A 27,964-nucleotide genomic window follows, 5' to 3' on the forward strand; every position below is an offset into this window, starting at 1 on the left:
GTCAGACTTACCAAACTACAGATCACAACAAACTTCCCTAGTTTCAGTTCCTACCAACCCTTCTATAGTTTCGGTCCCTAACAACCCTTCCCTAGTTTCAGTATTGCAACAGACCTTATCCATAGCTCACTAAGTCTTCCCTAGTGTCAGTTTATTTCAACTAGTTCCAAGTTTAAGTCAATAAAACAGCCTTCCATTGTTACAGTCGTTACAGTACTGTACCAAAACCTATAGTTCACAATAATCCTGTACTAGTTCAAGCAATGTACCAAACCTTAGACCATGACAATAATTTCCTAGTTCTAGTACTGCACAAATGTACATCTACGATCTACATCCCATAGTAAACCTTCTCTGGTTCCAGTTCATAACAATCCTTCCCTAGTTCCAGTCCTTTACAACACTTCCCTAGTTCCAGTCCTTTACAACACTTCCCTAGTTCCGGTCCATTAACACTTACCTTGTTCTAGTTCCTAACAACCCTTCCCTCAGTTCTTATCCCACATCTCCAGTAAAGTGCTAGTCCCTAAACCCCTCTCCCTTGCATTCAAATTCATAATCAATACCCCCAACCCCTCCTATTGTCATAGGACAGCCCCAAAAAGTGTCAACATGTCTTTATCTCCAACATTGCATGTAAATTTAGTCATTATACCCCAAATATCTGCAGGACAACACCAATCTACAGACCCTCCTTGACTAAGTTCAAATGCTAACTATAGTTCCTAAGTCATCCCTAGCCGAATTACAGCACCAAACCAAAGTGTCAACAGCCCTCTATCTTCAGTACGGCCCTAACCGCGTTACGACTCCCAAGCTATTGTCAGGCCCAGTTCAAGGCGCAGGATCTACAGCCATCGGACAGGTTTTGAAAGTAACAAGGTCGTGCGATTCTGTCGCGGTTGGGCGGCGTCCTCGGTTTCTGTTACATAGACTAACGCAGATGACTCACTAAGCCTACACAGTACACTCTTGCATTTAAACACACACACACACACACACACGCCCTCAACTTGGGACACAAACGCTAATCTGTTCCGCTGTGTGTCACTGTCCGTTTCAAAGTATTCCGTAACCGATTTCCCAATAGCGACTTGCGATATGATAAGAGGATGCGTAAGATTACTAATGTTTGTTTTCTTGTCCTAAAACAGATCAATTTTGAGAGTGGTTTGCTTATAAGACGTTAGGAAATAACACAAACAATGTTATAAGTAGTGTGCCTAAATATAATGCCTAAAGACTTTGACAAAATATGTTACATACATTTCCCGTCTTCGGTTCATTATTTATTAACATAGACTGATTGTTTCAGAACTGCAGGGCTCTGTTAATAAGTGTTTGGTTGATCAAGGTTCTTTTTTATGGTACTGTATATTGATTAGGCACGCTCTTCATGTTAGATTAGGCCTAACTGTTTTTACCATGCTAGTATTTTATTTATTCATCTATTTTATGATCGAGTTATTTAATCTTATTTATCTGCACGTAGAAATTAGTCTGATATTTAGGTTTTAATAATGCCATTACTTTTGATGGCTATTGCTGATCTATATTTTATTAATTTATTATTTCTAACCAAAGGTTAGTGTATATTATGCATGCTGTTCATGTTTGATTATGCCACTGTCATTTATTGTATTTTTTTGGTTTGCCCTTATAAATTTCTATATATATATTTTTTTTTACTTTACTCAACAACTTTGCGTCTGTCTTTGCTGTGTAGGCTAGTCCCACTTATTTTGATTTTTGCAGTAATCTGTATCTACTGACCTTTGCTTGAATGCAATGTTTTGCATTGTATTTTATTGCTTGTTCCATAGCAAGATCTATTGGACTGTAATGTGCTTAGTGATCAATAAAGATACTGAATCTGAATCTATTTTCAAACCGATCGAGCAGAAAGCATAAAACTCGTCGTCACGAACAATGAGCTGCATTTTCACAAAACTGATAACTAATAGAACGGTTTTAGCGAAAATTTCCCATATAGGGAATAAGCTATTACCATAGGTCTCATGGTAAGACCTGCACCCGGGACCGATTTAATTTTTCGTTTTAAGGTCCACAGAGTCCGTTAACAGAATAACTCGAACAAAAATTATCAGATTTTGATGAAATTTTGTACAAACGCGTAAACCTACGTTTATTCGTACGAGTTCACGAACAGCATGATCTGACTATGGGTTTCGGTTTATGGGGAGTTTCCCATTTTTCACACCAAAAACCTTAAATTTTGCAATTTATGTCCAAACCATTTTTAGAGCTATCAAATAATTTTGTATATTGAAGCGTTGTATTATGTCTAACGGTTTCAGAAAAATTCCAAAAAATGTACATTTAAAATTACCTTGTTATTCTTATGTAGAATAAATACACTATTGTAGCTTGCTTATCTATTTACATATTTTAGTGAAATTTGGAAAATTTGTTTACTTCTTGCTAACCTATAAATATTTTAATAAAAACACACACTTTATTGTCTTTCCTGTAGCAGCTAACCTGCTCATTAAAACTTATTAAAATTAATGATATTTAAATAGGAAATAAATCTGACAATTTTAAGGGGAATAATATAGTGGAATTCCAGCCAGTTAGATGGAAATTTGCTTAGTCTGCAGGTTTGCTGCGGCGGGGGTATTTTCGAGTTTTATAGAAAGTTTATCGAAAGTGGCCCTGATCGGATTTCTTGTCCTGCAATCATACACATGCAGCTCTCAACTCAGCCGTGTACCATGGCGTATCCGTATTCGACGGCGCACGAAGTACGTAGAATTATATCCGGAGTGTTATTTTACTTTGTAATTGACGAACGATTATTTACAATTACAGACTATCGTAAACCCCAGAGAGTTATGCAAGGTGATGCACTGTAATTCTTTGCTGCAAGCGATGTGCTTGTTTTGAAAATATTATCTAAGAGTTGCATCATTTTCAGACACTTCATCATCAGCCAGGTATGAAGAAAGAAAATCAAATTGCGTTTTGATTCTTGTGTCGTTTTACACCTTAAAACTGCATTTTTAGTCTTTTTTTGTTATTTAATGTTTCATTTAATTGGTGAAAGAGTTCCTTAATTGCGCCAAGCCCTCAAAGGGTCCCAAAAGATGTTTTACCTTTTACCTTCCGTCGTGAACGTTTACCACAGAAAACTGGATTGTTCATGCCAATAAACATTAAAACAACACTTCATACATAAAATTGAATATGAAAACATTTAATTAACATTAATATTTACAGAGAACAAATGGCGAGCAGGGAGGTGAGTGAATCGGCAAAAAACTCATCAATTGAGTAAAAAGCCATGTCCTTTAGCCACCGCACCAAGACACGTTCAAAGCGGTTTTTCTCAAGCAGCCTAACATTAGTTGGAAGCCTGTTGAACATCTTCAACGCCAAGTTCCTTAGTTGCGCCAAACCCAAACCATGTAGGGGTTTAGTTGCCGGCAGAAGGAATGTCCATGTGTCATCCTAACCTAAACCATCCTAACCTAACATAACCTACTAGATTATACAGTCAAAGAGGGCCGCCCCTTAGTTAGGGAACGTATCGGGTGGCTCCCTGGAGTAGTTGGCGCAATTCAGACACCGACTACCCGACTACCAGACTCAGGTCAGTTGGTGCAATTAATGCCCACCCGAATTTAAGCATGCATTCCAAATCAAGACAAATGTTTGTTTGTAAACCAATGCCATCTATGTAAGATTTTTAATGATACCAGAGACGTCGTCAATAACTCGCCATAATCGCACTTTTTTGGTTTTAGAATTTTAGAAAAGGTTGTATTTTTTTTTTAGAAGATATATTATTGGTCTTATATGAGCCAAACATTTAAACAAAATGGTAAAATTATAACAATGCTATAGCCGCATTAAGAAAAGATTATGTTTTCTCCTTTCACTGTTATTTTAACGACGTTGCATTTTCTTTATATCCGTAATTTTAAAGTGTACGTAATGGTACAGTTTTCAACCCTCATTTTAGATGCGATACAGCTTTGGGTATAAATTTCAAGGTGTGTAAATTACCTTTTTACTACTATTATAAAAATAATCCAATCTACTAACCCAAAACTTATTTGCTTAAATTTGCCTACACAATTAAACAAAATTAATGATAAAGCTGAACAAAATCACATGTTCAGGCTTATTTTCAGACTGAAAAACGCCACAAAGTGTGGAAATACTGGATATTAGTTTTGGTTCTATTGAAAATATTAAAATGTGCACGGCTTGATGATCAAAACTTCTGCACGTCCTACAGGTTTTTTCGGAACTTTCTGGGAAGATTTGTCTAGTTACAGACGTTCTATTCATTTCCATGTCTGAGTTTCTTGGCTGTTCCCAGGACTTATTACGGTACAAAATACTTTGATTTTATGGTGGTATCATGGGGAAAAAAATTAATTTACTAAATACAGGGTGTTTTAACGCAACCCAAATTACAAGTACCGTAAGAAACTTTTTAAGGTCAAAACAAGCCCACATGTTGGTATCCATGTACTTAATTGCCAATCAGCTGATATGCGTTATTACACAGTTATCTATGAGTTTTAGCGTGATTGGGAGTAAGTTGATTATGAATAAGAATCAAAATTGTGTTTCCACAAGTTCATAGAGTATGTACTGTACATTAAAAGTGAATAGTTGGTTTTATCCCCAAGAAATGTTTGATATTAAGTTTCTAGATATGATTCCAGTACGTAAAGATCTACTATTCATAGAATTTTAAAATTTAAAGAAATTGGATCTGTAGAAAACCAATCAAAGTAGACCCGTAATACATACTCGATTTGAGATTGTGTAAATACTATGTTGAGTTTTATTTACAATAGATTATCAATAACACTAAATCTCATAGAACAATGCATATTAGCTGATCGGCAATGAAGTAAAGAAAACAGGGATACCACATATGAACTGGGTTTGTCGTTAAAAAGTGTCTCACGGTAGTTTTAATTATTTGTGTTGCGTTTTAAATAAACATCATGTGTAATGTTCCTGGAATATAGAAGATCCGTTTACAAATATAAAAAAAATCCAGAATGTCCTTAGGTAAAATAATACCATTTTATTTATGGATCCAGCATTTAGGTAAACCTCAAGAATATTTAGCTAAATAGAGTTTTTGACATCTCCTAGGATCCAGAATTGTATTTATAATAATCTCCAAAACACGCAACGTTTCCTATAGATTCAATCTTCCTCGGATCCTAGTCGTTTACAGGGGAAACTACAACGTGAAATATTTGCATTTTAGTGGTAGAACCATAATGAACAAAAAATACTTAGAATTTTTGGCGGAAAATATCTTTAAAAGTTCCTTTCAAACTATCACCAGCAGACGTTCTATTTTCTCAGCTCCCCCTACATCGGATTCCACGAAACTGTGTAAAGTGTAATTTATACTTTAATGGCGTATTCTCCTTCAAGTAACACATCATGGACTATAGGCCACATGAAACGACCTGAAAATAATTGATTTGATGTTGTCAACTTCTATATAATTCAATAAAAGATCTGTGACAATTTTTATCCGACCTTTTTCCTGTGACTAATTTAGTTGACGAAGTACAACTTTAAACAGTCGCTTGTTTCCCTAGAAGATTCTTTAAAAATGTTGGATTTCAATTGTAATGGCGGAACCATCGTGCAGATAAAATAACACCCAATAGTGGACTTTTATGTCCAAAAGTACTTTAGTATTCACGATAAAGGAGGATGACCAAACTCCTCAATAGACGCCTCTTTTGACTGAGAACCTGTATGAGACAACTTGAACGTTTCCAGGAAATTCTTCAAAGTGAAATTTTAAGAGTAGCAAAAATATCACAGGTCAGGATGTTTTATACAGTATCATGATGACAATCGACTCAAGCACCACCCACATCCAAAAGTCTCTTACGAACTAGACGTTTTAAATGGCCCTTCCACGGGTATTTTCCTGGAAAATACATAGTTTGAATTTTTATTTTATCAGCGGAACCATTTTACAGTTTCAATGTCCAAAAATGATTTGAATCACAACCCTCTGCAATCCAAAAGTTCCTTAAAGCCTCCAGGACTATTCCTCTGTTACAACTTCGTTGTCAATACTCTATTTTGAATATATGATTTTAACTGTGTATTCATCCCACAGATAAAAGCTCCCGAATCACTCGACAGTTAAAGAAGACATTGTGTCCCTCCGAAGTTATAATTTATCAAGTTCTTTCCTGGATAAATCGGGTAAACTTTAATAATTGCTACTAGAAGCCATGTTTGAATTTTTCAGTGCACTTTGGTGGAAATATCAAATATCATAGTAGGTAGAGTTGCCTGATTTTTTTCTATAAATCTATGCGTTCACCGTTTGAGCTCAACAGTGCGACTCGGACGTCTCGTCCCGCGTGCTAATGTTAGCAGTTTACAGAACCTAAATATATAGTTTTTGCAGATACTAAAATTTTATTTTCATTTCATCTTTAATTCACATTTGTATTTTCTCAAAGCTAGCTGTTAAGATTGGCATCCGCGGCTGGCGCGGGACGAGACGTCCGAGTTGGGCTGTTGAGCTCAACATATATATGCATAGATTTATAGATAAAAATCAGGCAAATCTTCCTACTTATCATACCAAGAATCACAATTTGTAGCACCTCCAAATCGGCAGATGAAAGCCATGTTTATCTTTTTCAGTGAACTTTGGTGGAAATGCCATACTAATAATTACAAAGTTGGTTATTGGTATGATATTTCCACTGATGTAATACGAGTATATCAACTGTACAGTAACTCACAACCTTTGTATATATTAGTGATGTAGTTTAGTGTAAGTGCAACTCTGAAGATGCTACAAAATGTTGCTAAATTTTGTAGCATCTTCAGAGTTGCAAAATGCTAAATGCGCATTAGTAATATAAACTAAGAACATCAAGAACTAAAGGCCCCTCTGCAAAATAAAAGGTAAAATAATTACAATTTGTAGCACATCCTAGTTGGCAGGTTGACGGCATGTGTATATCGTTCAGTGATCTTTAGTGGAACTACTTAGGCCCTCTAGAATAGAACAAGTTTATATTTTTCAGTAAACTTTGGTGCAAACATCATACCAAGAATCACAATTTGTAGCACCTTCAAATTGGTAGATGAAAACCATGTTTATCTTTTTCAGTGAACTTTGGTGCAAACATCATACCAAGATTCACAATTTGTAGCACCTCCAAATTGGTAGATGAAAGCCATGTTTATCTTTTTCAGTGAACTTTGCTGCAAACATCATACCAAGAATCACAATTTGTAGCACCTCCTAGTTGGTAGATTAAAACCATGTTTATCTTTTTCAGTGAACTTTGGTGCAAACATCATACCAAGAATCACGATTTGTAGCACCTCCTAGTTGGCAGATGGAAGCAGACGTCCCGTTTCCTCCAAGTCCCCTTAGCTGTGGGTGTCGGGGCCGAGTCCCTTTCACCTAGCCAGGTATATAAGCCACTCGGAGTCCGCGTCGCCAGTTGGCCCTTCGTGGAGTTCGCTCGACGTACACATCAGGTAGGCTCTCCTCAACCTCTCGCGCTTGCGAACAACACGCTTAGATCGCAAGTGGTCATTTGATAAACAAAATTAGAATTATTTATTTTATGTTTTATAATTTTAATATCTTAAAAGTTTCAAAATTATTTTGGGTTGGAAAAGTTGTTCAAACAAAATGTTAATATATTAATGAATCGTGATAATTAAGACTAAAACGCTTTTGGTAGTGTATCTTTGTTAAAATCCATTGGCTGGTTTTAGGATAATTTTAGTTCAGTATTTTTATGGAAAGGGTTTGACATTATTTGTTGTATAAAAATAAATTCGCTTTTATTTTTTTGCAAGTGGTCATTTGACAACAAGAATTAGAATAATTTATTGTATTTTGTTTTAAATTAAGGCTCTGCAACAGTATTTTATATCTTAAAGGGTTAAAAAATATTTTGGGTTGGAAAAGTTGTTCAAACAAAATGTTGATATATTAATGAATCGTGATGATTAACACTAAAAACTTTTGGTGGTGTATCTTTGTTCAAATCCATTGGCTGGTTTTAGGATAATTTTAGTTCAATATTTACGGAATGGGGTTTGGGATTCTTTGTTTAATAAAACAAACTAGCTTTTACTTTTTGATCTTGCTTTTTACTTCGTACAAAAGTAAAAATAATTCTTATTTGTTGAATTGTGTTTCGCTTTCTAAAAATTTAACATAATCTAATTTATCATAAATTTAATTTATTATGTTTCTTACGATGCAAGGTGATATAAAATTTTCTTCTAATTAGTCAGCATATAATTTTTTTTATTTGCGAAATGTCAATTTTTAAATTTTATATTTTATATTTTTGTTGCTTGCCAAAGCGAACAGTGTTGCCATACAGTATAATAAATTTCTCGTCCCATTAATTGAAATTAAAAAAATAAATTATATCGGGTTTTTGAGTAAATATTATTTATATTGCAGAAAGCTGGGATTTTCTAGTGAATCTCGGAGTTATCTATAAATTATCTAAAAAGATTTCGGTTTTTTGTGTGAATACGATAAACATTTGTAATAATGAAATGAAAATATCAGAAGTTAATTATTTGCAAGGTTTTTAAAACTCGGTTGACAAACCATTTAAGCCAATTCTTTTTTATCCATTTGAATACAAAATTTTAGTTTTCTTTATCAAATCACTTAATAGTGTTCACCAAAATAGTATAGTACTTACAAAATAATCCATTACCAGTATTATAGGTAACCATTATAACATACAACTTTCGGTATTCTCAATAATTTACTAAATTAAAAAATGGTCATACAAATCGACAAATGACTTTTGACAAACGACTTATTTTAGTGAATATTACTACTGTAATAATAGTGTAGTTATAAATGTATGTATGATTCATTGACATATTAAGATTCGTTCCTATTTAAGAGTTTTCAACGACGAGCAGTTGGAAAACTAACCACTACGGTTCTGTTGTCACGAGTTAGGCTGCTGTTCATTGGCTCTTTGTTATGAAGTATTTTATCATACACGCAAAAATGTTCACGTATTTTTTCTAAATGTTGAAAGTTAAACCCCGTTATCAAATGTTAATTAATACCCCTGGAAATATTTTTGACCTACAGATTAACCGAAACAGTGAACAGTGAAATATGTTTTTTTTTTCAATATACCATTTCCCCCGATAAAATTATAATGCAAATTAATTCATTTGTATTTCAAGACATAAAAACTCACAATACCAAATACGAATTCCCTTAAGAAATAGTCAAGCCCCTTGATAATTTTGTCAATCTACTTATCGGAGCAACTTGTTGGATGGGAGTGAAGAATTTAACATATTGTTTTCAATTGCAGTTGCTTAACCCCATAATGGTAACAAATCAGGACATATCAAATAGTTAATTTTATTGAATTTTCCAAATAGGGGAATAAATATGACAATTTTAGGAGATATTTGAGGGAAAATCCAATCAGGCAAATGGAAATTTACTTAATCTTCAGGATTGCTGCGGCGGAGGTATTAGTTAACAGTAGTGTGACGGTTAGTAGCCAATGGATTACACAATGTAGACACAATTCTTGATGACACGTAACCTACTTCGATCGACCCTTGAATCTCGTGGACTCAGCAATTGTATCTCGGTCGATTGTATCAAAACAAACCGTGGCAGTAGTTGCCTTTTCAGCGACACGATAGATGTCCAAATTTACAAGTTTTACCGTAATATGGCTGATTTACACCATCAACATTTTAGACAATGTTTATGAAGACTTGTTTATACTTAAACATTCGGTTTGCAATTTTTTCCGCTTAACAACACGGGAAGTCTGTCTGATAATGATAAGGAAACAATTATTGGGGCGATTGGTGACCGTGACAATTATTTTGGTAATGGTGTGCAGTAGCTTAATTAGTTTCTAACAATGAATTGACGTTTCCTGATTACCAAGTTACCTCCAGCTCTTCCGAGCGAGGTCCTTCAATTGTTGCTAGTTTGGTCGACCTTTCGAAGAAGTCTTACAAGTTTTACCGGTACAAAGTTTGTGTCATACCACCAATCTTCCGTAAAAAGTTGAGCCATGTTTTCGTCAGTACAACACGTGTTATATTTCGTATATTATTTTGAACTTTACATGAACCCTCTTTTAAGTTAAACATTTCAAGTTGGCTTGTGAACTTGCTGACCTTGAACTTCAAACCGATGTTGAATCGCAGACTTCTTCACAAACCTCTGTGTAGCAAGACTCCGCCAACTTATCAAACTACTTGCACGCTCATCTATTGTACAAATCTGGCTAATTGCAATTAACTTATGCACAGTTCAAAATCAAAACCGGTAACTTTCCTGTAAACATATCTTCGATTAAGGATCATGATTTCAAAACCCAGTTGTGGACATGAAAAACTTTAAGTATGGGAGAAATTCGTGAATGTTTTAATGCAGAATCGTCTTTTTATACAGGGTGTCCATAAGAAACGTTTCAGGACTTTGGGATATTAATCCTCATGTTAAAAGGAAGAAAACAGTGTGAGTGAAGGTATGTCCGAAAATGCATATTTACCCAGATATCCACCATTTTGTTTTTATACAAAAATATTTTTATCTGTGATGTTTTTCATTCGATGATTATGAAACTTGGTAAGCATGCTAACGTACACAAGACCTATTATAGAACAAATAATAATATTGGTCCAATTAGAAATTTCAAAATGTCAGCTGTTTTAATTTGTATTACTTAGATAACTCAAAAATGGATAATTTTATAAAGATGCAAAGAATACTTTTTTTAGCATTTTAAAATTCCTATCAAATTTTTGTAAGATGTAAGATCAAGCAGATGAAGTGCACTCCGACTAACTTTGTCTTTTTTACACCGAAAACTTTATATTTCAGTTATTTATCGTCCAATCTTTTTGATCTTGGTATCGTTTGATAGGGAATTAAAAATGCTAAAAAAGTATATTCGACACTTTTTATAAAATTATCTATTTTTGAGTTATTTAAGTTATAACAATTTAAACAGCTTCTATTTTTTAAATAATTGTTAATCGGACTAACCTTTTTTATGATAGGTCTTGTGCACGTTAACATTCTTACCAAGTTTCATAATCATCGAATGCTAATCACCTTTTAGCATGAGGATTCATATCTCAAAGTCCTTAAACGTTTTTTATGGACACCCTGTATAACGTCCTTCAGCAGATTGCTGGACAATTAGGAAGTTCCAGTAATCTTCAGTAATGAGACCGTGTAAGGATGGCTACAGTACCAAAAACCGAGGACATGTAAACTCTATTCGTCTAATGGCTGCATGAAGTTGCTTGCACGCCTGACTCGTTAAGGCCTTCCTCATTGATGCAACATGCAAAAAGTGTACTTACTCTCTCCTTAATGTTTATGTACTTTCGGTGCCAGTCTAAGGGAAAGTACCACCTCAAAATGTGCCAACTTTAATAAGCTTTCTGCTGCGTATTAGTTAAACTTTCTACATATTCGCACGACCACACTCGATCACTCATTGAAGCGATCATTAGTGTCAAATATAAATTGATTGAACGAATTATGTAAAATTACAGATTCAACATGTTTAATTTTGAATTTATTATAAGGATCAACTAGAGAACGGGTTGTACATAAGATGTTTTATTAGGTTTTTAAGCTTCTTAACTAGAGGTACGGCTGGTTCATAGTAAATTACTAATAGCTTTTAGCTATACAGTATAACAATGATACCGCTACCCGGTGGTTCGGAGCCCACCTTTAGCTACAGGCCATACAGAATAAAACCCAGTAGTATACTCCAGTGAGCAGAACCTTCCCTGCATTTGAGGACTCCCTCCAACGAAAGTCACACAATAATCAAATAATAAGTTATTTTATAGAGTTTTAAATTATTGTACTTTGTATTGCAATGGCACGTTGTACCATTTACTCGTTTATAACAGTGACATGTTTAGTCGGTTTCAACGCTCGAGCTTTGCTGGAAATGATACACAAAACAAACTTCAGATTTGACCAAATAGAGAAGTGAGATTAACTTGCGAGAAGACTAAATGCTAAATTAAGCATTAGATAATCAGTTACAACTGTCCCTGGAATGTTTGCAGACTTGGTACAATCATGTATTTACAATTATGTTCAATCTGTATATTTCGTTGAATTGCTGATAGGTTAAGTGCACCACTGACGCACGTGGCGGGCTCAACCACAACCGTAAACACCACAACACCACAAACCGCAATCAAAAATACGTGAGGCTGAAGAGAACATGTAAAACCACTCGGTACACCACAAAAGATTTAACTAGCAAATTTACTACTGCCTTCAGGTTTTTACATGCGTTAAAAAAACAAATGTTTTCATAGATTGCTCTTGAATCTAATGTATTATGATCAACTGTAATTAATTTTCATGACGATTTTTAAGTCCGTTGGAAACTTAGTAAATTATTTTGGTATATAAATACTGTAGTACTAAAATGAGTGGGAGGAAACTTTTGATAGTGTAAGTTTCCAGTAATGTGTTTACTGTTGCGAAACATGTTAGAAACGGAAAATCCAGGGTTTGACAAACCGCTGCTGTTTATCTCTCTATCTTGAAACAAGATTTTCCAATACTACAAGATTGTCGACGTTAGAATACTGAAACTTCGATGCGTGGATTTAATCTAAGCTAGGGCCCCCGATGATATTTTAAATCTGTATCACTTAATCTAGCATTGCATTTAACATATTGTATGCAATCATATGCAATACTACAAAACTCTACTTTTGGACGCTGTTTCCTAAAAGTCCGAGTCAGCGAAGAAGAGAAAAACGGGAGAAGTAGGGGGAAATTCTGTGACTGAAGTAATCATTAGAACTTTTACTTTGTTGACAAGAATTATACATCATTGTAACAATTCACCTCGACGCAACACTACGACTAGTACTCATGAACGGAACATTTGGTTACAACAATCGGATTGCACAACAGAAGGCCCCAGACAGCACTCACATTGTTGTGTGTTTTTGATGTGAAAAGTGGTTAACAATGGAGTATCGCGCGACGGATCGAGGCGGAGATACGGCTCGGACAAAGCGGTCGTGGACCGGACGCATATCCTGCCATGGGCCATGGGGGTCGCTGACAACCACCACTGAACATTGTCCGGATAACTAAGGGTCGTGCATTAATCGCGCCAAAAAGTTCCATAACTGCGCCAAGCCCTAAAAGGGTCCCAAAATTGTTCCTTAGTTGCACCAAGACCAAGCCAGGTAAGGGTGAGTTGCTGGCAGAAGGCATGTTGTTTACGTGTCATCCTAACCTATTCTAACCTAACCTCACCTAACCTAACCTACTCAATTATACAGTCAAAGAGAGCCGCCACTTGGCGCAGTTAATGAACGTATCGAGTGGCTCCCAACTGGCATCCTGGAGTGGTTGGCGCAATTCAGAAATACCCGACTACCTGACTCAGGTCAATTGGCGCAATTAATGCCCGCCCGTCTTAAGAGGTGCTCCAGAGAGTGGCATACCCATGGCCACAGTTCAGTTCGGATAACCAAATGTTCGGATAGCTAAAAGTCACCATCCGTAGATATGCTTTATAGATAATCAAATATCAGTAATCACTGTACTGATAACCGAACGTTCGGGTCACCAAGGTTTGGTACAAATCATGATAGAAGGGAGTGGCAAATATCAGTGATCACATGCCCAATAGTTAAGATATCGGATAACTAAGGCTTTAAACCAAGTACAGTTATCCTAAGAGCGGAAAACACCTGATAACTGGGTGCGAGTGATTGAATGTATTCTCATCTTCAGAGGGGAACATCAGGGACTTCTCTAGAGAAACACATGCTTGTGAATAGGCATATCTTTTCCCCGTTGGTAAAAATCATTAGTAAATGGTAAAAACTTACATTTTCATTTAAATATATGTTTTTAAATATTTAAATCTTATCTCTCTATTCCAACATGTTTTGATGCATACGATTAATTTGTCGGTATCGGTGTTTGTAGATCCGAAAATGTCCATTGTATTTACTATAACCTGTACTAAATCAAAAGATCTTTCAAATAACAATGTAATGAGTTGACTACAACCAACTAATGAAAATATACCTTAAACATCCAAGAATAAAACACCAAAAACAGAGTGGCATTTAAACTGAACTTAAATCTCATGGCTACTATTGCATTGAAAGCCACCTCAGTTGTCAAATATAATTATCACACTAGTAATCGGATGTTCAGTACTCTGTGACTACCAATTAGCTCCTGTTGCTGACAGTTGTGCAAAACGGTTGGTCAACAGCCAGCGGGGCTCGACGGTAACCGCTTGTTCTTCCTAGTGGGATCTAAAAAATCAGTACCTCTAGAACTTTCTGCCCCGTTTTTCCACTCAATTGTACATCTGTAAAAGGGGATTTGCTTAATTTTATCTGAGAAACCCACTTACAAATTTGATCCACCTCCCCCAAAAAAGTATATGATTCTCAGACAAACATTACTTATGTATGTAAGAGTTCCCTAACAACACAAAACGATTATTGTTAAATCCTAACCTTCAACATTTATAATTATTTTAATAACAGAATTCAATTATGTTTGTGTGTTAATTAAACGTAACATTTTATATGTAGGGTTCATCAAATTGTAACAGTCCTGAAAACGGTATAATTGCTGTTACGCCAATGGAGATTATGCAAATTATGTTTAAACGTATCAGTGACTATTTAGTTTAAGGATATAGTAGGCCTATCATTATCAATATTTTCTTGTCCTTAAAATTATTTAATATCTATCCTTCATTATTAAACTTGTTAAATACATCAGCTTTTCTTAACGTCCTGACGCAAATACAGTTGCGATTTTCCTATTACCACCATTTAAAAATTATCCAGTTTTACATGACTAACAGGTCATTATTAATTTATTAATAATGGTAATTATTAATGACCAACGTTTATTATTTTAAAATTTCTTCGTCAAAATTTAACAGAACACCTTATGTTCCACGTACTTGTTGTACGTGGAAACATTCCAGTACTTTTGTAGAAATTTTTACCCATGCAGTTCTTAGTATAGTAGTTCTCTTTTACTCTTCTTCTCATGTTTTTTATAGCATCTAACAGCTGGGTTTCAACTGTTATAGCATCTAGCATCTAACAGCTGATTTTAACTGTTATAGCATCTAACAGCTGATTTCAACTGTTATAACATCTAACAGCTGATTTCAACTGTTATAGCATCTAACAACTGATTTCAACTGTTATAGCATCTAACAGCTGATTTCAACTGTTATAGCATCTAACAGCTGATTTCAACTGTTATAGCATCTAACAGCTGATTTCAACTATTATAGCATCTAACAGCTGATTTCAACTGTTATAGCATCTACCAGCTGATTTAAACTGTTATAGCATCTAACAGCTGATTTAAACTGTTATAGCATCTAACAGCTGATTTCAAATGTTACAGCTGTTTTTCTAACCGGTCACGCGTTCGCGGACGCCGGGTAAACTGGTTCACTCTTATGTAACCGAGATAAAACCTCCGATCATCAATAAATAAAGTAAGCCACTTTCTCCGACTTTCGTCTGCCGGTCTTCGTCAGATGACTCACTGCACCGAACAGGGCCTTTCCCTTGTCCCGGGTGGAAGAATGGTTATTGAGAAAGGCAATGGAGAAAGAGCACGAGTCAGAGTTAGCGATCTAATTAGTAAAGGTCGTGGAAGAAACTGTTTAGTTGTATTTGACGGGTACAAATTATGTGTTAGAATGTGGTATTATTCTCTACCTAAATAAGTAGCCTTTTGGCATATTTTATGAGTACTTACAGTTGTGAATGAGAATATAACGAGTATAGATACGTATTTGGAGTAGGCTGATATTAGATTTAATAACGTGTACTTAACTTATGAATGATGTTTTTAAATACATATTTACAAGTATTATGTTGGATAAAATGTGCAATTAAGGTGTTTAGTATTCAATTTGTATTACTACCGTATTTACATACATAGTAATAGTAAGTATATGCTAATATGCATAATGCTATAATAGCAAATGAGCGATGTGTGTGTATGTCTGTAAGTAATAATAACTCGAGCAAAAAATATCCTTTTTGATGATTTCATCAAAATCGGGAAATCTTTTGCTTAAACGTTTTTTACCAGTTACTATATTTCACGTAAATATGTTATAAATGATTCAAAAAAATGTGTAACATACAAACGAGTGAGTCTGGCTTCCGGCTGCTACTAACCTTCGGTTTATACCTATTCATTTATGTCGTATATAGGCGTACATAAAGTGGTTTTCCACAAAAGGAGTTGTCGGGTTTTAAACGCCCTTCCTGACAGTAACCAATAACATGTTAATGCCAAACGTTAATAAAAAATGGCGATGTTAATGCCATAGGGTGACTTACGTTACTGGTCAATAATTCTCTTTAAATTTTAAAACTTTTATTTATTTGACTAACTTAAAATATTTATTTTTTATAATTTCACAAAAGTAATTTAGGCACACCGTGTGAATTTCAAAGATTACTTGTCTTTAAGTAGAATTTTCTTATCTTTATCAATTTTTTATATGTGTTAAAGTTGACGTGCATTTAGTTTAAAATAATAACTTGATGATTGAAATTCTATTTATATAATTGTGACTGTTTTACGCCAATAAAATCATTGGAGTTTTTTTTATGAGGGATGGGCTAGATTCTGATTTTGTTTCAATGTATCGTCGACTTGTTATAATGCATGGTTAATTTATAACCTAAAGAGGAATATTTTTTTTGTTAGCATTTTACGGACCTTTGAAAACATCTGTTTTATAATCAACGCATTGTAGAACTTAATATTGTGCAGCAGTTGTTGTAGTAAGTTTTATTTATGAATAATTTCAAGTTACCGTTCTATATGATAAATAGTGTAGGTAAGTGTTTGTGTTTTAATTTGGATAAAAAATTATTCGAACAATAGAGAATTAAATATAATAGAATTGAAGAAAAACAGTCTCGTCAACACAACCTCAATATTTATTAGGCCTACTGTAAACTATTTAACTTTATAGCTGCGTATGAGAATGGATTAATGATTAGAACCTGTCGGATTACCAGAAGGAATCCTTGTCACTAATGGGAATGTACCACTGATCTTCGGCCGGACTGGTTAGGTTGTGTTAGGTGTGGACATCTAAGTAGACTTACGTAAGACATGCATCTACTGCCTTAGCTTTCCCCTGCTTTCACAGAAGTGTCCCCTCCAGCCACCTACCTCCTCTTCGCCTCCGCGTCGACGTCGACCACCGATCGCTCTTCCCAAAGGTCAGTTCACAATCTTGTTTTACGTTTATGGCAGTCTTCCACTTGGGGTAATCGTTCCGAGGCCGATGTTGCAACAGAGCCGGGTTCTGTATGAGGACAAACGCCCTACTTTCAATTTGTCGTCTCCCTTGTCTCCGAAAGAAATCACAATTAATGCAATAGACTTTGATACCCCGAGGGGTTCGGTAGATGCTATCAAAGAATTTATTACTGACCACCAACGGGTTTCTGATAGACTTTCGATAGTGACTTTCGCCATGCTTTCAAACAAGAAAGTCAGCTGTCATGTTAATTAAGTTTGTATACTAATAGGTATAGAGTGAGAGCGTCGATTAAGCTGAACTATAACATTTGACACAAAAAATGCTAGGCCATTTAAATTCGGTCTTACTTTTGTTGTGCAGACCAGCCAATTCTTCAAGGAAAGCTGAAAGAAAGTTTTGATAAATGCCATCTACACAGTTTTAAGCACTTCTTCAGACTCACCAAACCATCTGCTGTTCCCCATTGGAATATCCAATAGTTCATTTTCATACCCCCATTTCATAAGCGGTTTACCAAATGCACTACTTCCCAGGAACTTCCGTTCCAACAGTTGCAGTTGGAACGAGAGGTTTTCTGACCTTGAGGAGAATACCATGACGAAATTCAACTACTTAAAGGAAAATTGGTTTCCGCCTACAAGAAATCTGTTTTAGTGGAGGTTTACGTTATCTCCATCGACTATAACCTCCAGAATCAGATAACTGAAAATACGAAGCTGTGTGGGATGAAATCTCAGTTTACTTTTGAAAAAGGGCCTCTTCGGGAATGGTTGGGAACTAGAAAGGAAATCAATCACACAGAGTCTACACGTACTCCTATAGCTGAACGAACTATAATTAACTGAGTTGTCACATGTTTATTGCTTAGCTAATAAAAAAAAGAAGGATTAAAATAAGAGGTAAAAGATAGTCAAAGAAAGAAAAGTACGAGGAAAAGAAAGAGAAGGAAAAGAGGACTGATGAAACCTTGAAGACGAATGTGAGCCACGATGATGAAATTTGGCTCTCTTCCAAACTTCGGGGAAATTACGTAAATGTGACCCAACAGTTTGTAGACATAAGTGACGAAGGACATCTGGTACTGAGTACTGCTGCAGCGATACAGTTAGACGACCTTGATACGACCTTCAAAACGACCTAGGGATCTGTCACCTCACACCTCACCTACTAGATATTGAGATCGTTTAACAGTCAACTATCACTGTAGTGTTAGCTAACACCTTCCGGAGGATTGAATCTATATTTTTATTAAATCGGGAGCATTTTTGGACTTAGAATATGTTTGTGTCACCGAAGGATCACCTCTTGATGTCAGTGATTACTCTCTGGAGAATCTATATCTTTCAAAAGAGCAGTGTAAGCCTTATTGGCCTAAACATATTATGTTCCGAAGGTTCCTACAACAATCTAAAACACTGAGGTTTTATTATTTGCGATTGACATATGCAGTTGTGAAAATGTCAAATTCGACCGATTAATTAGGCCTACGAAATGTCAAATTTAGATTTAGAATATAACAACCTCATTTCCACCCATTATCATACAACCCATGCAAACTAAACGTTAATGTTACAGGTAATATATCGTTTTAGCGTAAAAATAATCCAGAAAATAATTCTTGGAGTATGAAAATGGTTTTACAGTTAAGGTTCATAAGTAACGAAAACAAATTAATTGTGGTTGACTTCAAATTAATATCTAATGAAAACTAGATCCAATAACAGTTTAATATTATACCAAAATTAGAAGTACATAGTAAAAAGTACAGTTCAAAAATATTAAAATAATGGTTTTTGTAATTTTATTTTTCCTACAGAGAGATTAGTCCTATTTTTTCGTTAGACGACCACTGGTTTTCGAATCTAAACGTTAATTTCCTTGTCGAATACGAAGCTATACCAATTCCATTGAAAATCCATGAGAATGTGCATTTGATGAATATCCTCAGTCCCAGTAATGAAGCCCCCCTCTACTTTTCAACCCTCCCTCTAGTTACTTTATGTTCGATTTGAAAATAATTGATAATTTAACCTTTCTTGTAATTCATAGCGTAAAAATGATTAAATATGAATATAATTTCTAATGAAGATGTTTTTGACGTTGCAGAATTCTCAGAATGCAGGTGCTAAACTGTGGGTTCGCCGTATTGCTGGCCTGCTGTCTGGTGCTGGCAGAAGAGAAGGACAAGGATGCTGCGAAGGACGATGACAGGCCAAAGATCTTCAAGAGGCTGATACCCGCCGACGTTCTCAGAGGTACATGAAAATTGCTGGTTGAAGTTTAACTCCCTAATGTGGATGATTCTGGGCCCAGATGTTGTTTATCATTTCGCCATCAATTTGTTGATGCTATCGAACAAATGGTCAAAGTTAAAACAATTAAAGTAACAAGGTCAGGATTTGGTCAGTTTCTGTTTAAAGACAAACAAAAATGCCAACGGTGTTACATTATAGAGTAATATACTTCTTCTTGTTATTCCATGTTTGTAAATTGGTTAAAAGTTGTGATCGCCAGATCAACTCAAAGTACCATCTATTTTGGATAGTTTTTTTTATGCCAATTGGATTAACATATAGCTAAATGACATGTTCATGAGGTAAAACAGATTCAGGGATGATAATTTTGTTACTTTACCATTCCCAAAATCTACTTCAGTAATACAAATCAAACAACAAAGGAACCTTTGTCGATACAAAGGCAAGTGTAGTTATTTTATACACACAAATTACACTACGATCACGATGAGTGTTTTTTTTTAATAAAAATGTATACAATGCATAGCTATTTAAATCTATATAGTATCACCATTTTGTTGCTTAAAATTCTGCAAGATTCCCGAAGATAAAAAATCATTCGTTTGTATTCAATCGACAATTTAAAAAATCTCCGGTATTTTTAATGAGCAATTAATGCACGGTCGTATAAGATTCTAACTATTGAACCAAAAATGTATTCAGTTTAGATACAAATTCGATGTTTATCCCATTTCTCATCTGCTTTGCGATGCTCCGATTCCCTAGATTCTAATTCGCGTTGCTGCCCTCTAATATGCTTTCTAATTCTCTTTCCCATTTGTGTACCGACATTTCCTCAGTCCAAACGAGCACTAAGGTCGCTGGTCAGGGGGTCTAGGTCACCGGGTGAGTGGGGGGGGGTCAAAGGGCAGCCGCTGTCTCACGTAGGAATCCCACAAACCAATGCCCCGAAGACATGTCTCAGGATATAAGAAATTTATTGGTCGTTGGTGTCCGGTTTTTTAAAACATTTTTTATTACACTCGGGGATGTAAACGGTTAATCCTTTTTAGGACCACTATTTATCAAAAAAGTGTGATATTTGTAGCTTGTGGGAATTTATGATTGATTAGACTTTGTTTTTGGTTGTCTTATGCCTTTATACAAAGATTTAGTAGAGTATATTTTAAAACACTTGTAAGAGTTTAATAATATCAACATTATTAATAGGAAAATAAATAGGGAATATTAACTATAATTTTTAGTTCTATAACTGAGTCACTGAACGAAATTTCAGTTTTGTTTTTTTATTCATATTAAAGAAGCAGTTCAATACAATCTGGTGCTAAATATTTATTTATGTAAGACAGTTAAAGATTTTCACTAACGAGAATGTCCGTTTATTTACTGTTGATGCATTGCCTATATTTACTAAAATACTTATTTATTTTAACGGTTGGCGTTGGTAAATATTTTCTCCAGTTGTCAGTTTCAGGATGATATTGTAATTTGAAACTACATCAACGATTAAATGTTGATTAACTAAAGTCTACATGGGAACAAATCTGCAAACTATACTCCAAAATAATAAAATCTGCTGGGTTTTTACATGTTTAAACTAAAATGGCTCTTCTCAGACACAAACCTCATTAGAGCGGTTAAGATGTAAGGACGTATTTGAATGAACTACGAGAACAACGCCATCAAAACTATGTTCGTCTTCGAATCTAATTGTTCTTCCTTTTTCACTATAGTCCAAACAACAATTAATGGTTTGTAGTTTGTTAACTACCTTTTGACTGTCATAAAACTTTAACAGCTTGCGAACTGAAGAAAAGGGGAATAGGGAGAAGGCGACAAAATTTCCAAGGAACAGATTCAACTGCTTTCAACGAAGCCATTATGTCTTGCTCGTAAAGAATAACACCAGTAATTCAAGATAATCTCTGGCTACAGGAAGGAAATCTATCTCCTTCAAGGTTGTATTAGACAAGGGCTGTACCACGTGTGTAGTGCAGAGGTCTTATGCAAATCATTACCTATAGATACAGCCTGTCCTAGGTACCTGCCTACAGAAGCATGCAACTTGACAATGGGCTATAAACTACAACCTGCCAACTTCACCTCACTTGTATTTACCGGATGATCTAAAGCTTTCCCAGCACGATTATGTGGCAGTGTTTACGAAAACTTCTTTACTTTGTTTACTGTTATTTTGGGACAAGAGGATTAGGTTGTCGAGAAAGTGGTTTTTACCACATCTCGTTGAACCTTTCATTTTGGACAATTAGATTCTAAACTTTTAATTTTAACAAAAAAAGTTGTTGAGATACAATTAGTACATAGTAATCGCAAGTATTGGCCCTTCTTGAGAAATTGTATGCATACAAAATTTTGGTTTACTTTATTAAGTAGACTACTTAAGCCCTAGTCTTAGCCTTTGTTTTAGGATGTATCAGGCAAAACTAAGTATATTGTTCAGTGACTAACTATATACTACGACTATCCGCAGTACTTTCCTGATAATTAGACCAATTCGTATATACCAAAGGCAAAAATGTGGTTCGGATTCCACTATAAACTGTAAGTCCCTTAAGTTGTCGTTGGCTGTATGGGCTATTAATTAACAGCTGTGTCTAAGGAATATGTCGGCCTTAGACACTAACACGACCACAAGATCGCGCCACTCATCCTACACTCATCTCCACTCATACTGGGTTTAAAATACCTACTTTGTATGGTCGACATTTCATTGAAAAGTATTAAAGTATTAAAAGTAAGTTTGAGTAATTAAGGGTAACGAATAATCATGTAAAAGACAAATGAGTCACTATAACCTAGAAGGAATTACAAACTTTCAGTCAACAGGTACTTTTAATAAAATTCCCTTTTTGATTGATTCTAGTCCGTAATAATTTGAATCAGTTTAACAGCTGTTCACAAGGGCTTCCTTATTTGATCATGCAGTGAAAGCACGCCAGGACGAAGGACAGACGACAAGTAACTCGCTGGAAACAGTCCAAGTCCGCGTCAAATCATATTTTGCAACACAGTTTTGTAACGTACAAAGGGTTGTTCTCTACGACCTTCCTCTTGTTAGTCACTCTGGGATCGGATTTTAGTTTAACTGTTCGGTTGAAAACATTATAAACATTATAATCGCAATTTTGTAATTATGTTAAATTGCAAATGGTGCTGTGGTGATTAAACTTAAAGAGTACAAAATACTCAGCTGGTAAACCGGGAACAAATAACGAGATGTTTAGTTGAGAGGTTTTTTTAGACATTACAAATCCCATTTGATGAAGCGTATGAAGAAACTGTAAGGACTTCATATATTGTCAAAACTTATCGTCAGCATATTTTTGATTTCAAGTAAAAAAATAATAATACTAGATTAGAAGTTGTTTATAAATATTTGCATCGCTGTACAATGTTTTTCAAACAGTATGGTATTAAATCACTGTGTTGGAAATCCCTTAGTTACGTTCTTACACCTTCTCACCTTCTGTGAGCTCCAATGATATTTTATCATCCCAGAAGGTTACAACTTAAGGTTGGTAATCTTGTAATCAGTCGTTTTAGAAATATAATTTTCCAATACTCCTTATCTGATATAGATATAGTTCAAGGTAATTATTGTTAAGTTATTGTCAAGTTGAGTTATTTGTATTTTCTCAAAATACACATATTATGAGCTTTAAGGTAAAATCTCCAACCAAATAGGACATATTTTCATGGATGGAAAATTTTAAACAATTAATTTAATTTTTGGTCAAAACAGATCCCACAGATAAGAAAGAAAAACATGCCTAATTTGCATCAAATTGATGATTTATCTTAGATAGAGGTAAGAGCTGTCGTAATTTGCTAATTCTACAGGTATATTTACAATTAAAATGTGAGAATATATTTTTGACGCCCTATTGAAAGTTCTAATAACTTCTTTAATCTATGATAGTACATTGAAGTTTACAGTAATGGACATGTTCGCCATGCGCTGCAATTCTTCCATATTCCTCGTCGGAAATGAATGCACATCCGCAGATGAGATGGGAACCATTTATAATGTACAGTTTACAATTTGCAGTTTTTTTAGAAAGTCTGACCTCACTTTCTATACCGTTGTCGTGAGCTTCAGTGTGATCGCTGTGAGCTAGGCTACATTGCAGGTAAAGGTAACCTACAAACCGGACCGGTTACGAACCACCCGGAACGCAAACTTAACAAGCTTTTCCTATGTCCGGGATTATATGAATGACATCGCTATTGCAATCGTAATAAAAGTCAATCACTTCAAACAAGAAGGCTACTGAAAATCAAGGGGTCCACTTTTTGGAAGTAAAGATATTTCATCGTATGGTGGTATGTTTTATGAGAAAAAGTAATAGAAATATGTCTCAGTAAAATATTGCCTCTGAAAACTGTTTCTAGAAACACTATTTAACAACTCACTTATTTCAAAGATCGCTTTAATTTATGCTATCTACGCATGAATAATTTTACGAGGTTGATCGAACCATATCGGAACCCCCAAAGTAGTTTGGCCGAACCTGTTACTCTCACAACAATTTTCAAAGTGTTACTTTACTGTCATTAACGTTAAATTAAAACAACCGGAGTTCGCATAGAACAAGAAATGATATGTATATTTTGAAGGATCCCATTCAAACTGAAGGTTTTACAATTTATTTCAAGATTTGAGTTGGTTCATCTACATTTGTTTCACAGATGTTAGAATATGGTTGTTTACAACCATATATTAGTGGAATATAAGCCAACTGGAAATCCTTATTTTGATCCTAGCACCATCTGGGTGCATTTCGAGTCTTCCGTCCAACCCATGTAACTGGAGATGAGAAAATTCATTCAATAAATCTATGACAATATTTTGAAGGAAAATAAAACTTTCAGAAAGAATATTGTCGTAAAATAAAACTACAAACCCCATTTGATAACGCATCTGAAGGAAGAAACTGTAAGGAATTCATATTTGTCGAAACTAATCGTCAGCATATTTTTGTTTACAAGTTCTATATAAGTACTTAGTTAAGCTTACATTTGACAGAGAATGGAGCAATTTAATTAACAGCAAAATTTAAAAAAAAAATATTTATTTGTAGTTTCTATTCAATGAATAATTAATAAAAGTAATTCGTACAACAATTTTAAATTCTTAAGAATGCTGCAGTCCCGTATAGGGCCTACAATATATTATCGGATGAATAACGCCCCAAAGGGCTAGTAATTATGAGTAAATGAGTAAGTAAGACTAAATTACTTACGTATTCCCGTCACAGCTCAATAAAATATGTCAATTCAGGACAAGTTTCTGTGTTAAAACACCATCGTCAGCTTCAGGTACATATGTAGAGTTGATAAGTAGTTAACATCGTCAGAACATAAACACAACATGTCCTGAATTGACATATTTTATTTATTGAGCTGTGACGGGATTACGTAAGTAATTTAGTCTTACATTATGTCCAACAGCTCAGGGGCTAAACACATGGATTTTAAATGAGTAAGGACGATGGCATAACAGGCTCCATAGTTTTTTTTCGATTATGTATTCATCGATGTAACCGATATGTTGTGACTTGACAGACTTCCCTGGAGTGTGCTTCGCGTCCACCCGATGTGCCACCATCGAGCCTGGTCATAGCTGGGAACTGTCTCCCTTCTGTGGTCGCTCCACCTGTGTTCAGGACAAGGAATCTCCTAGACTGCTGGAGCTCGTGGAAGACTGCGGACCTCTGCCCAAGCCTAACTCCAAGGTGAGCCCCTCTAAAGCTGTCGATCAGGATTAGGTATTAGTTATATTGTCTCTGGTCGTGCATTAATTGCGCCAAAGAGTTCCGTAATTGCGCCAATCCCTCAAAGGGTCCCAACAAATGGTTCTTAGTTGCGCCAAACCCAAGCCAGGTAGGGGTGAGTTTCCAGCAGAAAGAATGTCCTTGTTTACATGCCATCCTAACCTAACCTAATCTAACCGAACTTAACCTAACCTAACCTAACCTAACCAAACCTAACCCAACCTACTAAATTATACAGTAAAAGAGGGCCGCCACTTGGTGCAGTTAATGAACTTATTGGGTGGCTCCCTGGAGTCGTTTGCGCAATTCAGGAATACCCGACTACCTGACTCAGATCAGTTGGCGCAATTAATGCCTACCCAGTCTTCCATTATCATACCTTTACTTTCGCCTCTAGGCCCTACCTACTTCATGTTCCAAATTTAGGAGTTCTGTGGCGAAGCAAGTAAATGGATGAGAATGCACGTTTTGCATGGATGAAGTTTCTCTTTCTTTCTGAAAGAGAGAAATGGCAATTGCCAACTTCATAAAACAATAAAGATTGATAAGACAATTTTTTAATTCTTATTCTCTTCTACAGTGCGTCTGCTGCGTGTAACTTTACAAGCAAGAAAACAGTTTTTCCTACAGTTACCTAACAATGTACATGTTCTCTCACTGATTTGAGAAAGCAAAGTGGCCAATTCGCTCATCAGTGAGACAATGTTAACATTGTCTCACACTAATTACTTTGTCTCACTCCAGATTTGCAACGTGAAGGCACGAAATAGTGAGCGCGTAACATGCAGGCAACGTCGTATGCGCGCGAAATAGGTTGGCAGCACTGGCTGTAAATCAGCTGGTCAGCTGTTGTACTGTTGTATTTGTCAATTCACATTAAATGTTATATTAAAAGTTCACTTCTGTGTAAAACTAGGTTATGTTTCTTCACCAATTTATTTGTTTTATGGTAACTGTAGGAAAAGTATAATGTGCAACTCGAGTGCAAAGTACAATTGCCTCACTCGAGAAACCATTCCTCACTCGCCTACGGCTCGTGAGTAAGGATTTCTCTCGAGTGAGTCAATTGCTCACTTTTCTCACTAGTTGCACAAATAACTATTTTCCTACAGTTACCTAACAATGTACATGTTCTCTCACTGATTTGAGAAAGCAAAGTGGCCAATTCGCTCATCAGTGAGACAATGTTAACATTGTCTCACTCTAATTACTTTGTCTCACTCCAGATTTGCAACGTGAAGGCACGGAATAGTGAGCACGTAACATGCAGGCAACGTCGTATGCGCGCGAAATACGTTGGCAGCACTGGCTGTAAATCAGCTGGTCAGCTGTTGTACTGTTGTATTTGTAACTTCACATTAAATGTTATATTAAAAGTTCACTTCTGTGAAATATAAGGTTATGTTTCTTCACAAATTTATTTGTTTTATGGTAACTGTAGGAAAAATATAATGTGCAACTCGAGTGCAAAGTACAATTGCCTCACTCGAGAAACCATTCCTCGTGAGTAAGGGTTTCTCTCGAGTGAGTCAATTGCTCACTTTTCTCACTAGTTGCACAAATAACTATTAACTCTCGAGATATTCTAACTTAGATTGCAATATTTACCTACTTTGCAAAGCAGAAACTGGGTTTAAATACATTCTTGCAACACACCCAGAGCTTAAGGGACCTACATGTCATTTCAAGTTCATCCGTTTATTCGATCTTAAAATAGCAATCGTCACAATAATTAGAGAAATATAGAGTGAGAACCACAATTTAAAATGACGCCATTAACCGAAATTCAAATACACTTTCCTAACGTGGTTTTTGTTCACTAGTTAAATGGCAAATTTTACTTTGCCAATGTGCATCATGTAAAGTTTGTTTACAAATAATGTAAAATCTTGTTTGCTGACGTAATGTTGAACTATGAACGAAGACAGCTGTGTTCTAACAATAGTAGTAATCATTCTCTAGAACATAGGGCGTGTGGTTAAGCGTATTGGACTTATAGTGGACTGGATAGTGCGTGAGAGGGCACTAACTTCCAAGGTTGGCACTAAAAACCAATGAACTTGGATCTTGACCTAGGAGTCCACTTTGCTCGAGATGTACACCGAGAAGAATATTCTGAGATTAGTAATCGTAGTAAGCCTGAGCAAAATTTAAATTAGTGAGCAAGAGATTGTAGACTTTATACCTTTATCACGATGTTTTATTTATTTGTTTAATTTCCAGTGCAAGTTGAGCGAGAAGACCAACAAGACTGCGCCGTTCCCCACCTGCTGCCCCATCTTTGAGTGCGAGCCTGGTGTGAAGCTAGAGTATCCTGAGATCCCAACAGTAGCTCCCGAGACTTCCCCCGCCCCCAAAGCCCCCAAGGCTTAACTCACCCTGTATATGTAGGCTTACAAGTACTGTGCTGTCTCACTATTGTAAACAAAAAACTTTTGTACAAATTATAACGACAATACCTAATCTGACTTTTATTTGCATTTTCCATCACCTCTTAGTAATAGAACGTGTGTGGCAAGGCTATACCCTCGATAGCAGG

General features: G+C 35.6%; 1 protein-coding gene across 1 annotated transcript; it reads left to right on the forward strand.

The window, feature by feature from the left end:
- Positions 1 to 7,446: 7,446 nt before the first annotated feature.
- Positions 7,447 to 27,888, forward strand: LOC128998319 (uncharacterized). Its single transcript, XM_054424409.1, has 4 exons — positions 7,447 to 7,530; positions 19,482 to 19,630; positions 25,217 to 25,386; positions 27,649 to 27,888. Exons 2-4 carry the CDS (start codon positions 19,492 to 19,494, stop codon positions 27,796 to 27,798), a joined length of 459 nt encoding a protein of 152 aa, XP_054280384.1. The 5' UTR covers positions 7,447 to 7,530; positions 19,482 to 19,491; the 3' UTR covers positions 27,799 to 27,888.
- Positions 27,889 to 27,964: the final 76 nt, after the last annotated feature.

Source organism: Macrosteles quadrilineatus, unplaced genomic scaffold, assembly GCF_028750875.1.
Source record: "Macrosteles quadrilineatus isolate MER2022 unplaced genomic scaffold, UCM_ALF_1.0 Scaffold_7__1_contigs__length_78375512, whole genome shotgun sequence".
In the NCBI taxonomy this organism is placed as follows: domain Eukaryota; kingdom Metazoa; phylum Arthropoda; class Insecta; order Hemiptera; family Cicadellidae; genus Macrosteles; species Macrosteles quadrilineatus.